The 16,916-nt window shown below is 45.8% G+C and overlaps 1 protein-coding gene across 1 annotated transcript; it reads right to left on the minus strand.

Moving 5' to 3' along the window:
- Positions 1–715: 715 nt before the first annotated feature.
- On the minus strand, positions 716–2,272 carry LOC308231084 (potassium voltage-gated channel subfamily A member 6-like; the record flags this gene model as incomplete). The annotated part of the gene is made up of 1 exon (XM_080636195.1): positions 716–2,272. The coding sequence occupies one exon, from the start codon at positions 2,270–2,272 to the stop codon at positions 716–718; it is 1,557 nt and encodes a 518-aa protein (XP_080492321.1).
- Between the last annotated feature and the right edge of the window lie 14,644 nt (positions 2,273–16,916).

Consider the following 16,916-nt stretch of genomic DNA (forward strand, 5'->3'; position numbering starts at 1 on the left):
AAATAAGCTGAAAAACACAGAGTATCTTCACCAAGCCTGTTGATTTCTATAAGCCTGTTTTTGATAAATCGTATATGGTCACAAGTAGCAAAGAGCTTTTAGTTCTATGCATCTTTTTTGAAACACAAAAAAAAGAGGATCTTCAGCATGCCAAGGGTTGCAAAGAAGGCAGGCATCTACTTGCTGACTTTCTCTTACAGCTGCAGAACTCCCTGTGATGCTGGCTACAGCATTTCCATTATTCAAAGGCAATGGCATGGCAGGCGTGACTTATCCCACAGCCAAGGGCACTGCACTGGCACAGGAACCATGGGCACAGCTTGAGGCAGATGTTTGTAGCCCCTTTAACTGCTTACTCCCTTCTAAATCCTTCTGCTGAAGTAGTGTCAGGGGCTTCTCTGCTAGTGGAGTAGACAGGCAAAGTTTCACAGCAAATGTTGAATTACAGCAGTCTTCAAAAACAGAGAAAGAAATTCACAAGGGAGTGGGGGATGACAGCTAGCACTCCACAGAATAAAGCAAGAACATTTCTGGCTGCACACAGTAATGAAAAACAGCAAATCAGGACAGAAGAGCCCATTATCACAATCATTCTGTTTACGGTATCACAGTTCACAGTCTGGCATGTAAATGCTGAATAGATCCAGCTGCTAGTAGGAAGACGGCTGTGCAGCAGCTTGCAGCTCCATGTCTGGACCCAGGCTAACAAAACTGATCACACCTCTGTCAGCATTTTCTTCTCTTTATAACCCTGGTTGTTGGGAGGAATGAAGTTGGAATATTTCATGGACTCCAGGTCTTCTGCTTCCAGGAATTCAGATTTGCTGAGAGATTGATTACTGTCCCCCTTCTTGGGCTCAGAGAAGGGTGACTGCTGCTGGCCACAGGTGACATGGGTGTACTGGCACTGCTCTTCATGATCAGTCTCTCGGTGGTAGAAGTAGTTGAAGTTGGACACGATGACAGGGACAGGGAGGGCAATGGTGAGCACACCTGCGATGGCACACAGTGAGCCTACAATCTTGCCGCCAATTGTCATGGGATACATGTCCCCATAGCCCACGGTGGTCATGGACACCACGGCCCACCAAAAAGCATCAGGGATGCTGGTGAACAGGGAGTCAGGGTCATCAGTCTCTGCGAAGTAGACAGCACTGGAGAAGAGGATAACCCCGATGAACAGGAAAAAGATGAGGAGGCCCAGCTCCCTCATGCTGGCCTGGAGGGTCTTCCCCAAGATCTGCAGTCCCTTGGAGTGCCTGGAGAGCTTGAAGATCCTGAACACTCTGACCAAGCGGATCACTCTGAGGATGGCCAGGGACATGGCTTGCTGCTGGCCCCCATTGTTGCTGCTGCTCCCAGGCTGCTGCTTCTGTTGCTGCTGCTGAGCCAGCTCGGTGCCCAGGGTGATGAAGTAGGGGATGATGGCGACGATGTCGATGATGTTCATGATATTGCGGGAAAACTCGGGCTTGCTGGGGCAGGCAAAGAAGCGGACGAGGAGCTCAAAGGAGAACCAGATGATGCACAGGGTCTCGATGAGGAAGAAGGGGTCGGTGAAGAAGGGCCCGGCGCCTGCGGCAGGGCGCAGGGGCGGCGGAGTCCCGCTCGGCGCCGCCGGCGGTGGCAGCAGCAGCAGCGCCTCGTCGCCGGGCGGCGCCACTTCCCCAAAGCCGGGCTGGGGGCCCTTGGGCTCCTGCCGAAACTCGGGCAGGGTCTCCAGGCAGAAGATAACGATGGAGATGAGGATGACCAGCACGGAGACAATGGCGATGGCCCGGGCTGGCCCTGAGCTCTCGGGGTACTCGAAGAGCAGCCAGACCTGGCGCTGGAAGTGATGCTGTGGCAGGGGCTTCTCCTCCTCTTGAATGAAGCCCTCGTCCTCCCGGAAAGTCTCGATGGCCTCCTGGCCCAGTTGGTAGAAGCGGATCTCCTCCAGGAAGATGTCGAGGGGCACATGGACCGGCCGGCGGAGCCGCCCTCCGGACTGGTAGTAGTAGAGGATGGCGTCGAAGCTGGGCCGGTTGCGGTCGAAAAAGTACTCGTTGCGGAGCGGGTCGAAGTAGCGCACCCGGCGGCTGGGGTCGCCCAGCAGCGTGTCGGGGAAGATGGAGAGGGTCCGCAGCTGCGTCTCGAAGCGGAGCCCCGAGATGTTGATCACCAGCCGCTCGCTGCTGCAGCAGCTCCCGCCGCTCCGCTCCTCGCCCGGCGCCTCCGCCTCGCCACCGCCCGCCCGCGGGGCCGCCAGCGCCAGCGGCTCCTCCGCCCGCATCCCTCCCGCTCTGCGCCGCCGACTCGCCCCGCTTCGCCTTCAGCGGGCGGCCTCGCCGCCGGCCGCCATCGCCCGCCGCCGCCGCCCCGCCTGTTGCGCCTCGCTGTGGCCGCGCTCGCTCGGGGCTCCCGGCGCAGCGCAGCTCCTCCTCCGGCCGCGGTCCCGGCTCCGTCCCCGGCGCGCTGCTGCACGGCGCGTCCGGCTCTGTCCTCCCTGCCGCGCACACACACACACACACACGCACACGCACACACACGGGAGGGGGGGAGAGAATGGGGAGAAGAGGGAGGTGTGCGAGAGCACACACGTTACACAGAGGGAGAGGAGGGGTACACGCAGCCACACACAGGACAGAGGCACGCAGATAGAGGCAGCGCCAGCACGGACACGCTCAGATACAGAGAGATGCACGCACCCACCCGTGGACGTGCGCGGACGCAGGTGCTCGTACCCCTTCCCCGGACCTCGCGGAGGGAGCTCCCGCCAGGCCTTTGGGGGGTACCCCCGAGGGGAGCCCGCTGCGGGCTGCAGCTCTCCGGACGGGCGCTTCGCAATAGCTTGCCCAAAGGGTGGCACCGCAACTTCCCTCTTCCCCCACCTTCCTTCCACCTGGAAAACCTGCCCGGCCCTTCAGCCAAAACCCCGACGGGGACAGTCAAACGCCGCCGGCTCCGCTCTATGCTCAGGGCTCAGCCGTGGGAGTCTGTTGCTTCTGTCCGTGCCGGAGGCTGTAGTTGACCTTGAGCCAGTCACTCCATGCCGGTGGCTCGCGGACCTCCCTTTATAAATGTCATTGCCATATGATGTAAGCGCGACAGTGGCATCAGACCATCCACAGATGGAGACAACCTGTCACACAGTGAACAGTGCAGCTGGGGAAAGACACAGGTAAAAACAGCTTCTCTCGTCTCGTTTGGGGTGGACAGAGTTTGCCCCTTCTCCAAGGTACCGTGACCTTGCTCATTTTTTTGTTCATCACCACACAGCGTTTAGTCTCCCTGGGAGCCAAAACTGCATTTCACAGGCAATAAGGCTACCAGCTCTTTTGGCTTTAGAAACCTGTGGCTTGCTCTGTCCTTGTCATGCTTAGCATCTGGAAGAGAGGAGAGACTAACAACAGTGTACTTTCTCCCTCTGAAAATGGGGCTAACAGGTGAGGCTGCTTCCATCCTTTGCAGGACGAAAGTCTTTCCCTTGAATGCTCTTTGTCGGTGCTAAATATTATTAACCAGGCTTTTAGCACCATAGTATCTGATGCCTTTGCTGGCTGTGAGCCATATGCTTAGCCTACACTATATCTTAGCAGCACAGATCTAGAAGAAAACATTCCCCTCATTACCCCTCCTCCCAGTTCCTCCTAACTAGCTGGCAATATTCAGTTACTACAGGCTCTGGACATTTTGACCAGCTGACTATGGCTGTCTTGTTTGGCTCTGTCCTCAGGAAGGAGGTGAATATACTCTTAATCCTTTTTCATTTCTCACTCATTAGCATTGAAGATGGCTGTTGCAAAATGAAGCGTATTTTTTCATTTACATGAAGATGGCTGTCGCACAAGGAAGCATATTTTTCTTTCATATTATACATAATTAGGGTATGGCAGCCAGATGAAAAATACTTTGCTGTAGAATATACCTTTTCTTCAGAAAAAATGAATCAATGTTTACCTTTGTAATAGTAAAATGCTTCTTGCTGAGATTCCTTTTGCAACTATTACAATGAATTATTCATTCAGACGATTATTTGAATCATAATTATGATTTATTCGTTCATGTGGTTAACTATTGAGAAATCCTTTAAAAACCGCTTTTGGGAAGGATGGAAAATCTCCTGAAGTTTATAAGAGGATAGAAAGCATATCTATTGCAATCACTGCTGTGATTGAGCTCATCCTGCATTGGGTTTGAACAAGCAGGCTTATAGCAGCATAGCAGAGACAGCATGAAGCTCTGCAACGGTTTGCAGGACAGTTTTCCAGCCCACGCAGACATTTCATGCTGGTCTTCACATTACCTGAGCTAGCAGTGTTACAGAAAGCTGAAGTGTTTCCATGTGAGCTTCAGTCTCATCTGCCACGTCCACCATCCTGCTCAACTCCTACTATGGTCCATTTCTGAGTAAAAACGCAGGCTGCCATATACTACCTCTGCTTGCTCCTGAAAGCCCTGGAGAAGTCACTGTATTTTCCTCTGTGTACTTACGCTGCACTTCAAGCTCAGTATTAAACCCATGAGCCTTTGCAACATGCAACTACTCCTTTTAGCACACAGCCTGTTCCCAAACTGCTCTCTCTGCACCACATTGCCTGTGCAACCGCACCCCTCACTTCTATATTAAGAGGCGATGCCAGCTGCCACCATTCAGCCTCCGTGCAGATCTTGCTGGGCCAGCATCTTGCAATGGTACACAATTTGCAAAGTTGGAGAAGAACAAGGGAGATCCAGAGGTGTCACGGGGGGCAAGAGGGCAAACCTGAAACAGCACTCCAGAAAGCCACACAGCAGTACCGTAACACTCTCTGTGCAGTGATATGGCTGCTAGTTTGAAGCCAACACCACAAGACCAGTGCCACCTGAAGGTGCCACTGAGCTTCTCTTTGAGGTAGTGGCTGCATTCACATCTCCAAGCTCATATATGCTATGTTCAAGAGTTTAGGATGGCCACATCCTCCCTCGAGCTATATCGGTCACTGATGTGATGTGCACAGAAGCCTCTTCATAGATACATGGGGATAATTGTTGCTGACTCTAGCATAGCAAGACACCTGATTCTAGGCTCTCACCCTGTTCCAGAAGCTGCCATAAAATTATGGGTACATAGCATTTTCTTAGGAAAGCCAAACTCAGAGAACCTCAAGGTAAGCACTCCAAAACTAACGTACTTCAAGTGGGTATCTAGATTTTTGTCTAGAACATGCAGAACTTCTTATCCACTTCCTGCCTTTCTGGATTTTCCAGTCTATCTTCTGAACTTTCCAATTGTCTCTTCCATAACTGCTGCACTACCCCTATTTCTTGCTTCCCACATTTTCCCAGTTATGGACCATCTCCTCCCTCTGACCCTGCTAGTTTCTTCACTCTCTTGCAGGCCAGTGGACTCCAGTATCAAAGTCAGTATATTTTTCATATCCCTTTTCCAAAACTCCTACTGGGACTGGGCCCTGCCCAGTCAGCACTGAAGATGGTGGCTGACTGCCTGGCTCACTGAAAGAAGACACTGAGCAGCCGGGAGAACATGTTGAACTCTTGTAATACCATATCAAATGAAAAGACCAGAAGAAAATCAAACAATCCTTCGTACCTGCAGTGACTCTAGTGATCTCTGAAATCATGCATCAACACCTTAACATGCAGCCTAGGAGGTACAACATAAACTGCTGCAGGCTTGAAAGCCTGAGGTAGAACTCATCTCCCAGGAGCCAAAATATTCCACAAGTAAAACAAATTCCAGTGGTTTAAAAAGAGCAATAGTCTGGGAAATTTAAAAAATGTAATAGCTGGCACAGCATCCACATTGGAAATGATCATTTACATTTATGCACAGTACCAATTACAGCCAACTTCATACCTCCCTTCTTACTCAGAGTCATAAATTTATAAGTGAGAGTGCTAAACAGGATAGGAGAGCAGAATTAGCTTACGCCCTGAAGCTGTGAGCCACACAGCTCAGAAACAGAAGTTGTCCTGTTTTATTCTCTTACCAGAAACCAGGAACAAACCCATCTGTTCACTAACATCCTTCCAGTCATCAAGGCAGCCAACTGGTATCAAATGTTAATGGCCAGGTTCTTTAGTGCCTTCAGCCTCTTTACACTAGTCTGAAGGCATAGGACTGAAATGTTACTTTCTTCATCTGGCAGAATGCTGGACACATGCTAGGAAAGAGGAGAGACTTCGCTGAATATGGGAAATGGAACATTGGCTTTTGTATTCACATTACACTGTAAGAGGGAAGAAAATATATGAAGAATTCTCAATTTATGTAAATGCAAATCTCAAAGCGCCACATGGCAACAGTGTGAGTAGGGTTTGGGCATCTAATAGCACCCATGTACCCATGAAGCTGCATTTTCCACTATTGCCACAACAGGCAGTGATAAGACTTCCCATTTTTCCCCAGACAGAAGCAATGCTGACTGTTCCCTGATAGGAAAGCATCCATCCCAGTTCTGCTGTCTCCTTTCATTCTTCCATATAAAGTTCCCTCTTTTCCCTGTTAGGTACACATTTCAAGAAAAGCCAGCAAACTTGAGTGGAGATGTTATTATAGAGATATAACATCAGTCATAGCGCAATGAATTCACATGTGTGCACACACATGTTCACACATGCACACTTGAACTGTCTCCCTTAGCATTAAGATTACAGCTATAATTTTATAACAAAGCAGTGTGTAGTTTCCAATGCTTTCACTTTTACAAAATGCTACACAGGCTGTCTCTACACTATGCTTTGAATAGGATGCTTGTGCAACTGTTAACTGATGGAGGAAGAATTACACTTCTGTGATAAGCTGAAGATGACAGTTTCATTCACTATATCACCCAGGACTATTCCTGGAGCACAATCTTCTCTGTGCATTGCATGAAGACAGGTCCTTGTACTGGCAAAAGATATACCACTGTATAACTAAAAACTGTGTTGCAATACTGTGATAAAGGGAGAAGGGGAAGAAAAAGCAGGTTGTACCAGAAACTTTCATGCAAGCATTTCCTAGCTTTCAAGTACTTACCTCTGTAAACCTAAAGTGCCTTTAATGCTGTGTTTGTCTTGGACTTTTGAAAAACTAAGACTGAAAATAAATTCCCCAAACTTTTATCCTATAGATGAGTAACTTTTAAACTTCTTTTAAACCTCTATTTCCAAATTCCTTAAGTGTTTTACACACAAAACTGTTTTTTCTTGAATGTCTTTCATAGAGAGACCCCTTAGAAGTATTTCAGGGACTTCAGGACACTATCTATCACAGAATGAAAAACATGCTGGCCTGCCAGATGGTCACAATTTTTAGGCTCACAACACAATCCTATGTTGTATGAGCAAACAAGTGAGTAGGACAGAAGATAGCAACCATATGCAGACTCACCACCAGAAAAAGATGGAGGGTTTCACACCATTTGCTATGCACCTTAGAATTACTGAGGCATACAAACGCTATGTCCAATGTCAGGTTATGCAGCATCAGACTTCAAGATGTCTGCTCACCCTTCAGCTGGACTTTGTCCTCTTTGGGTTCTCTTCGACCCCTTTTGCTCTTGCACTCCATCATTCAATTTCCATCCTTTAATTTATTTGTGTCTTGCAGTCCCTGAGTTGATACCCAGTGCTCATCCTGCCACCCTGTGCCTTGACTCCTGCCCATGTCCCATCCTCCTCTTCCCATCTTCTGCCCTCCCCCAGCTGTTTCAGTTCACTGTTCTATCCTTCCTCATTTCCCAGTCCCCTCTGCTCCTAATCTTTCTATCTAAATTTGGCTCAGTTCCTCAAATCCCAAATATTTCAACAGAGCCCACTTTCCGTGCAAAAATGGGCATTATTTCCAAAATGACAAGCAATTATTTAAAATCCTGCTATGGCATTTGGCAAATCTGCGTTTTTGTGCAAGCGACGTTTACAGCCCTTCTAGTTCTTCCAAATGCATAGCAAGTAAAAGGATTTTAGCTCAGGTACAGAAAGCCCTTGGTAGGAGTCCTGGCTAAAATCAGATTGCACAGGCTGCCAGTGGCACCTCTAATGCTTTTTAGATGGTGGTGATTGCAACAGAGAGTTTTATAATAGATTTATATTTGCATGCATATAATGCAATATTGGTTTGAGACAGCAGTATTGTATAAACACCACCGCTGTCAGCTATTCATTATGGAGCTAATATTAACAAAGTGAGAATATGTAGCTGTATGCTGGAAAAGGGAAGTAGGTTACATAACCTTGTAAAGGATCCTGTAACTCTACTAGGTGGTCCAGTTAACAATCCACCTCCAGCTTTGTACCCATGAGAAGGGAGGTGAAGAGAAAGGAGAGGGTATAGCAAGGTGTGCATCATGTGTGAGCGGTTGCTGATGGCATGCAAGCCCTTGTCTGACACAGTCCCGTACTGATCACTGCAATCTGTCCTGGCTCCTCATAAAACCCTTCCTTCACTGTCTCCCTGCAGTCTCACTCCCTGCCCCATGTGGGTCAGTGCTGTAAGGATGAGCTGCCAGCACCCAGGGGCACCCTGTGAGGGGATGTGGAGCCAGCTCTGGAGCTGGAGAGGTTCAAGACCCGCATGTGGTGCTAGGCATCGAGGTGGGTGAGGAGCTCAGCCCAGTGCCTGGGTAGGGACCCATGTCTGTGTGTCAGGTTGCTGGGGGGACCAAGGCAAAACAGGGAAGAAGAGATGAGTGATGGGTGATGAGTGACGAGTGGGAGGCTTAGCATCTGGAGCAGGACCAAGGGTCACAGCCTGTATGCCAGGTGGTGGTGGGAAAGCACTCTGGTCTTCCCCAGCCTGGGCTCCACAGGCTGAGCATGTGCGGTTCCAAGTCCATGGCAAGCTCCAAGCTGCACCAGCCAGGGAGTATGAGGCCCTGGGGCTCAGCAGGGGATTAGGTACACACAGAGCCCCTGCTGGTGTTTGGGGGGAGTCCCATAATTGTGGGGTTCCTGTGAGATGAGTGTCTGCTTGCTGGCAAGCACTGAGCTGGACCCCTTAGGGCTGCTGGAGATGGTGGCCACTTACAGTGATTGTAGCGATAGGACAAGAGGTAATGGGTTTAAACTTAAACAGGGGAAGTTCAGGTTAGATATAAGGAAGAAGTTCTTTACTGTGAGAGTGGTGAGGCACTGGAACAGGTTGCCCAGAGAAATGGTGAATGCTCCCTGGCAAATGGTCCCTGGCAAAAAATCGCTGGCAGCGTTTGAGACAAGGTTGGACAGAGCCTTGTGCAACACGGTCTAGTGTGTGGTGTCGCTGCCCATGGCAGGGGCATTGGAACTACATGACCTTAAGGTCCTTTCCAACCCAAACCATTCTATGATTCTATGATTCTATAGCTTCCCTTAACACCTATCCCTGAAAGCCTGGGGTGAGCAAATGGAACTTCCTCTGAGGTCATCTCTACAGACACATGTACGTGCTGCCAGTTTAAACATTATTTAAAAAAACCAACCAGCCAAAAAAAAACAAACCCCAGAAACAGCCCCCCAAAAGACCTGTGGCAACTTGTTATGTTGGAATTTGTTACTTCTTGTAGGTTGTAAAAGGTCATTAGATGTTGCTTGTATTGTAAGGTCACCTCCTTTATTTTATGCCACCACTGCATGTCACTAAGGAATGAGAATGATAAACAAAGGTTTTAATGAATTTTGTATAGGTCTGATGTGAACTCAGTATCCCTAAGGTACGCCTCCATATCATATCCCACACACACAGATACACATACATAGGGCTGTAAGGAAAATCCTCTCTGCACAAAGATCTTCCCCCCAAATATGGTTCCATACAACTCATTTGTCCTCCAAGTAGCATGTCTGTCTGTCCTCATCCTACTGACTGATAATCCTTTTGTACATGTAAATGCCATGTGTCTGAGCCCCACATCTGCCCTGACTTGTAAGGCATCTTCACTATCCTGTCTTTGATTACGAGTCTGCATAAAAGTTGTCTTCCCCTTTTTTTCACTAGGCATTGTTAGGGTGAGTGGAGGCAGTAGACTGACAGTTGCATACAAGAGGGAAAGCAGAAGGCAATAATGCTCTGCTGGAGCCACACAGCTCTTTCTGCTTGCTCACCCTGTCCATCCAAATCCCACCTGCAAGGAGAAGGGAAAGAATGTGGCCTTTCTGTAACTTCTGACTGCCTTTTCACAGGGATTTCTGTTCACCTCTCTAATGGAAATGATGAGACTTCCAGAGCTCATCTGGCCAAAAAGGGGTCATGGCACTACCCATGAAGCTGGCAGCCCTGCATTCCTTCTCTCAGCTCAGGCTGCCTCTCCTTTTCTCCCACTCCACCCACATCTACACCTCACACACACACACTTTCCCACTTCCCCAGTGTCTTGCCTGCTGGCATGGAAAGCACTGGAGTAGCAGCTGTCATGTCTGCTGCCTGTTATCCCATCCATCCTGCACAGAGAGGAGCAGCAAGGTCTTGGTTACCAAGTACAGTCCCTCCCACTGACATGGAAACATCTGGTCTTCTTGATGTGAAGAAATCCTCAAGGATTTCGGTAGCAAATCTCTGACAAGTCTCTAAGGAAATATATGTTAAAGAAATGAATTGAGCAAATTTCTTCAATGATGGCAAAAAACACATCATGACATCAGAACAGCCTCCCTGCCAAATTTTCTGTCTCTGCTCAAAAAGTAGTAGAGCTTTGCAGCAAAGTGAGTGTAATAATTTTTGACAGGCAAAGCAAAACATTTTCCACCAACTTCATTTCAGAGGAAGCCAAGTATCTTTTATCCTTTTTTTGTTTTAGCAGCAGCATTCCAAATCTAAACAAACAAGCAAATTAGCCCCGAGGTAGACAACCAACATGAAAGAAATATTATTTGAACAGTCTTAAAATCAACAAGAAACCTTCTATCTGGAGTGGAGAGGGCTTTACCAGATGCTTCTAAGATAACAGTAGTATGAGCGTTGTGCTTAGTGGCAGTATTTTGGGATTGCTTTCGCTAAGTATACGCCAAGTAGACACAAAACTCAATTTAAACCCAGTAGAGGAACCTGATGTGCAAAAACCAGTAACCAGTACACAGACTAATTCCATTCACACAGTCCTTCCATCTTAATTGCTATAAAGAACAGAAATAAATTCTTCTCTTCTTGACCACTGGAACAATAAGACGATCTTTGAATACAAAACAATAGGAAACAGATGTAGGCATCAGCCTTGTAAGATGAGCTGTCTCTTCCCCTGGATGAAAACTGCTGAAAATCGGTGGGGCATTGCAGAGAAGCTGAATAAAAACTGTAAGTACCACTGATAATGAGAGGATGAGATGTCTGGTAGGAATTACCCATGCAAAATCATCTCTGTTCACTTCTGGGCTTTCTGGAAACAGCTAGAGTACCACAAGCTTTCAGTTTGAATCAGATTTCAGGGCAATGGGAATGGGCTCCATAAGTGAAGAGACAGAAAAAGAAAGGCTAATAGATAAATGATCCCATCGCTCAGTGAGGCAGGGGAGGTGGGAGCAAAGGACAAAAAAAAAAGACCGAAGTATTCATTGCTTCAGGGTTTTTGCATTAGTTGTTACCAGTGAAGGTGGACTTCAGGCCTCTAAGGACAGGGACCCTAATAGCAGAGTCTGTAGGCATGAAGCATTATCCACAGCAGAGGAAGATGGAGTTGGGGAGCACTTAAGCCAACTGGATATACACAATTCTATGGGATCAGTCAGGATGCTTTTTATGGTGCTGATGGAGCCTGCCAATGTCGTTCAAAGGCCAGTTTCTATCATGTTCAAAAGTCATGGTGACCTGGGAGAGGTTCCTGTTGTCTGAAAGGCAAATACAAACTCCATTTCCAAGAAGGGGGATTCAGGTAGGTTCAGGCCAGCCAGCTTCACTTGCAAAGGTTCCAGAGCAAATCCTGCTGAAGCCATTTCCAGCCACATGAAGGGTGAGAAAGTGACTGGGAGAAGCCAACATGAATTTACCAAAGGCAAATCATGTCTGACCAACTTTATTCATTTTTATGATGAAAAGACTGGTTCACTATAGGAGGACAAAGCAGTGGATGATGCGTACCTTGTTTTATCAGCAGCACAGTATTCCTTTGTGCCTAAGATGCACATGATATAGGAAACAACAGCCATTGCCCTTTCCTTGCTATATATGCCATCACTCTGCTACAATTTGGTGAAAAATGTGTTAAACAGTAATGAAATAGAGACCTATACTGCATATCTGTCTATATGAGTCCTCCTACATTAGGATTTCTCAATACTTGGAGCTTGCCAGAGTCACAACTTTAAGCATTAGATGCAGTTTAAAGCCTTCATCTGGGAAGCAGATCTGAGATAACTTTTTTATAAAACTTCCTAGGGAGTAAGGAGTTCCAAGGGAAGGGTATATTCTCCAAGCTCCAGCTGCTCCTTGCAGAACATGTCTACAACACTGATACCTATTTATCTAACTGGAACGTGATCAACTGGAGACATTCAGGAAAGGCTTCTCAAAAGGGGAAGAAGAGTTTCAGGATCAGCAAGAGCAAAAGGGAAAAAGCAATCTCTCCTAGTCCTGGTGTCAAACTACAGATATGTAGTTTGGCACCTCACACCAAATTAAACCAAGTATTTGGGCTCTGTGCACAGCTCAAAGCAATGAATCACCCTCTTTCCATGACATCTCTGCTATTAGAGCTGTCTCATCCACTTATATCCAACAGTTTCCTAATGACTGCCAAACCAAGCCTCAGCTCTTGTGAGGAGAAATAATAGCAGCACCACTCTTCTTTTAAAAACCACTGAACACAGCACAAGCTGCCTGCAAAATAAAACAGGGACCTTCCTGAATCACCCGTCGGAGTTTAATGAGACAGAGATACAGTTAACCTTGTATATCCTTGCTGGGTTAAGGCTTGCTGTGAAGATGTCAACACCCAATGCATTATCATTGTCACAAACAAATATTGCAATCTTGTACTTGTGAGAGGCCTTATATAGTAACTTAGGTACAACTGTAGGCACAGGCATAGGAACAACTTTCCTCAGCTGGTGAAACCCTGCTAACCTCTTTGGCATCATGCAGGGGAAGCCCAGCATGTCAGTGTTCATGGAGATAGGGTTTAACTTTGCTGAGGGTTTTTCTGATGAGCAGTCTTGTAAAATGCTGTCCCAGCACAGGGGATGTGCTCATAAAGGTGTCAGACAAAATGCCTTAATTATAATGTTGATGCTTGCTTCTTTAGAAGACAGGAAAGAAAGAGGTAGGACATGTACTTACAGCCTCTGTTCCCTCTCCCAAAGCTGAGTAGATTATAATTTTTTACTCTAATAACCAGAACTATAAAAGTCTTTTTCCTCTCAAAATATCGAACATCTTTTTAATAACTTGTAATGAAGAGGATGTGGTTAAATAATGCAGTTCTTTTCCCTCAGTTCTGATACTTTTTTTTTATAGCGCTCATCTAAGTCACTAAAAGGAATTAATATTTTATTGCTTTCTATGAAAAATGCATAATGCCTCTCCCATAGCTTTTCAGCAAAGTTTCAAACTCTGGTCGCTGCAGCTCAGAAAGGAATTTCTGACTTTGCTCCCACTGGAGTCAATTACCCTCTGTGGGAAAATCGCTGAATTATTTGTTAAGGAATAAAGAGGGGCCTTAAATTCAGCACGGAAGCTGGTTTTGAACTTGCACAGTTAAGCTACTGTCATGTTTCAGTTTCACAGCCCTGAAAAAACAGAAGTTTCAGTTTCTGCTCATACACATCACAGTATACTAACCCTTTCTGGAACTCTGCATTGAGTAGCCCCTGATTTTTAGGAAGAAGGTTTTCTTTACAAAAATATGAACTTCTGACTCTTTTCTGTTTTATCCTGTCAGTGCAATAAGGCAGCCAAACCCTGGGAAGCATTTGCAAACAGGACTTCCTTAGACTAACACTGTCAATTATGAAAACATAACCAAACTGACAGGTCTACGTAATTGAAACTATAATTGACATCTTGACGTTGGATGAAAAATAAGCAACGTCACTTGATTATAAGAACTTAAGCGTCCCTAAAGCAGCCAGATTCATTGCCAGACATCTAAAAATAAATGAAGTATTCTAGGCTTTTAAAAACAAACAAACCCCCTTTCATTTCCAGTAGGTTCTCAGGAGCAGATTCTCTAGGATTTTTCCAAAGGGAACCATTTCACAGAATGATAGTGATTCCAGTCCTACAGGTTTTTACCCAGTTGAGAAATGTTCCTTTAGCATATGTAGCATTTAACATCAGGAATGGTTTGATTATTATTAAATACTCTGTAAATGTGGAATTCTGGACTTGAGACTGTAGAGATGTTGCTATTAATATTTAAGAATAATAAGAAAATCTCCCCTAGATTATCTCAGGACAGAAATAGCACTAACTGTATTTCATTTTGAGCTGTCATCAGAACCAGCTATTGGAATGAAGCCTTAAGGATCCAATCTATTTTTGTGAGCCCTAAGTGACCAATAATTCTGCAACTGCTGTGGTAGTTCTGCAAATGCTGAGGTATCTGCAACACCTGATGCCCACACTGTAGGGACCATTGTAGCCTAGTAAAATGATCAGTGTGTGCTACCCAAACAATGTGCAAGAAAGGTTAAAGAAGAAAAATATTTCCTAAGACTTCTGAGGAGGGCTCTTACACAGGTTTGTGCTTCTGCCAGTGCTGTCTCCCAAGCAGGAGTACCCACAACACATGTGGATATTGTAAGGATCATATTGCTTTCCACTCCAGTGGGCCTCCTTGGCAGATGTTTCTGCAAGGTAATGCCAGTATATGCTCTGAAACAGAACTGCTCTTCCTCCAATCTCTTTAACATATTTTATGGGCAACAGTGACTTGAGATTCATTCCTCCGCCTGTTTTATTAGGAAGACATCAGTGCTACTGAAAACCTATTAAATGGATTTGCTTCCAGCGTTCCTTCAATTACATGTAAGCTTACCCAGCTTATACTGTTAGATTCAGAGATATCAGTGGCCATGCTATATATTGATATGAAGAGATGTCTCATCTGCTGTTCATATCTGAGTTACGTGGAAAATTGCAGATGCATCTGAGGCAGAACACTGTAGCAACAAAGCAATATCAAGCTGCACAGACTGCTTCTGCCTCATGTCAGATGAATTCACCTGACCTCTTACACCCAAATAGATGATAACCTGAAGGAACACTCTGTGCCTGTCTTCCTCTTTTCTTAGTTCTCTGCATTAGAAATACACTAGTGGAAATTCTAACTTACTAGATGCATGAAATGAAGGCATTCAGTGCCTTATCTATACACTAACGTTTTCCCCTATTTTCGCTGGATGCTTCTATGGAGAAAAGCAGTTTCAGAGTAGTTCTCTATAAGGCAGAGCAACCAAGTCATGTGCCTTTCTGTTTCTTCCCTTTCCCAATGTCTGACTGACAGGGGTGCTGCTGAGTGGGGCAGGCAGGGAGGCGGTTGCTGTGCATCCCCACTTGAGAACTGCTCCGGAGTTTCCCTGTTCCTCTGAAGCTGGAACCTTATGAGCAGACAACCAAGGATCCCTGCCTCCAATCATCCCAGGGGAGAGAGGGGAAGATAAAAGGTTTTCTCCCTCTAAAATCTTGGTGTCTGACAACATGCATTTTCCACTTGAAAATGTTCTCACAGATGTTTCCCTGTCAGCTGTTGTTAAAATGTAATTCTCGAATCCTTGTTTAAGGACTACCATCTTCATTGTTTGAAAGAAAGAATGTCTGATCCCTATTTTTTAGTTCACAGGAGCACAAGTGAACGAGTCAAAAATCATTCAGTTTCTGAGCCCAGAGTATTATCGATTATCCCTGGGTAAATATGCAGAAATCTGACTGCAGCCGTCAGGATTACTGCAAGTCAACATTAGTGTAGCTGAGGTCCGAGAGACCCACAGAGCACTGGAGAAGACTGCACAGTCCCTGGATGATAACCATGTGCAGTATTTGACCCCAGATCAGAAATGAAAATGAATGGACTAGGACCTTCTATCAGACCCAGATTTAAATTAGAAATATAAGCTAGATATTTATTTAAAGCCTGGCAGAGGGCTTTCTCTAGAGCCCAGCCATCATAGATCTTCTTTTCAAGGGTATTGTAGAATTTGAGGTAAGGTTACTGAAAACCTTAAGACTTCTAAGAGTCAGCATTTGTGTGCACCGAAATCATAGTGGCAGGTGTACTGCACATAAAATCAGAGGCACAGACCAATATCGCAATTCAGATAAACGGATGAGGAACAAAAAGTAGGGATCATCATGAAATGGATTTCTTTCTCTGCTGTTCTCAAGCAATCACCATTAACTGCAAAAGCAGAAACGCACCAGGGCATTCCATAAGGATTTCTGAGCACCACAGATTGCCAAAACATCTCATTGATTTCTTAGGAAGCATGTTGATGTCTCCACAGGGGAAAGGGGGAAAGGAAAAAAACAACAAACAAAAGCAGAGAGACTTATTTTTTTCCTTCTATGCTTATTACAGAGGCACTACACTTGGTCTCAAGTCTAAATTCTTACCCCAGACACAAAGAATATTGCTTCCAGAGAAGATTGAACTTGTGCATGAACCCATCAGTACATTTCCACAAGCAACTCTTGCATTTGTGTGTTCTTGGTCCATGAGAAAGAAAAGAAGTCTGATTTTCAAGACAGGTTCTTGCCACTTGTCAGGATCACACTCTTGAAGTTACTTGAATTTAGACATTCAAAATAAATGCATTTCTGAATCATTAGTCCTTTCTTTAAAAAAATGAGATGCACAAATCATTCCAACCTGAGTGGCATTAAAGGGAACATTCTGCCAAGCACAAAGATCTTCTGATCAAGTTATAAAGGAGATAAAACACTGTATCAGTAAAGTGACAGGAGGTTAATACCTCAGGCTTTATGTAAAACAAAAGGTGCATTGAGTCTGAATGCATCGGATGAAAGAATTCTTTCATTCTGGGGTAAC

Source organism: Psittacula echo, assembly GCF_963264785.1.
Source record: "Psittacula echo genome assembly, chromosome: 1".
NCBI lineage: Eukaryota > Metazoa > Chordata > Aves > Psittaciformes > Psittacidae > Psittacula > Psittacula echo.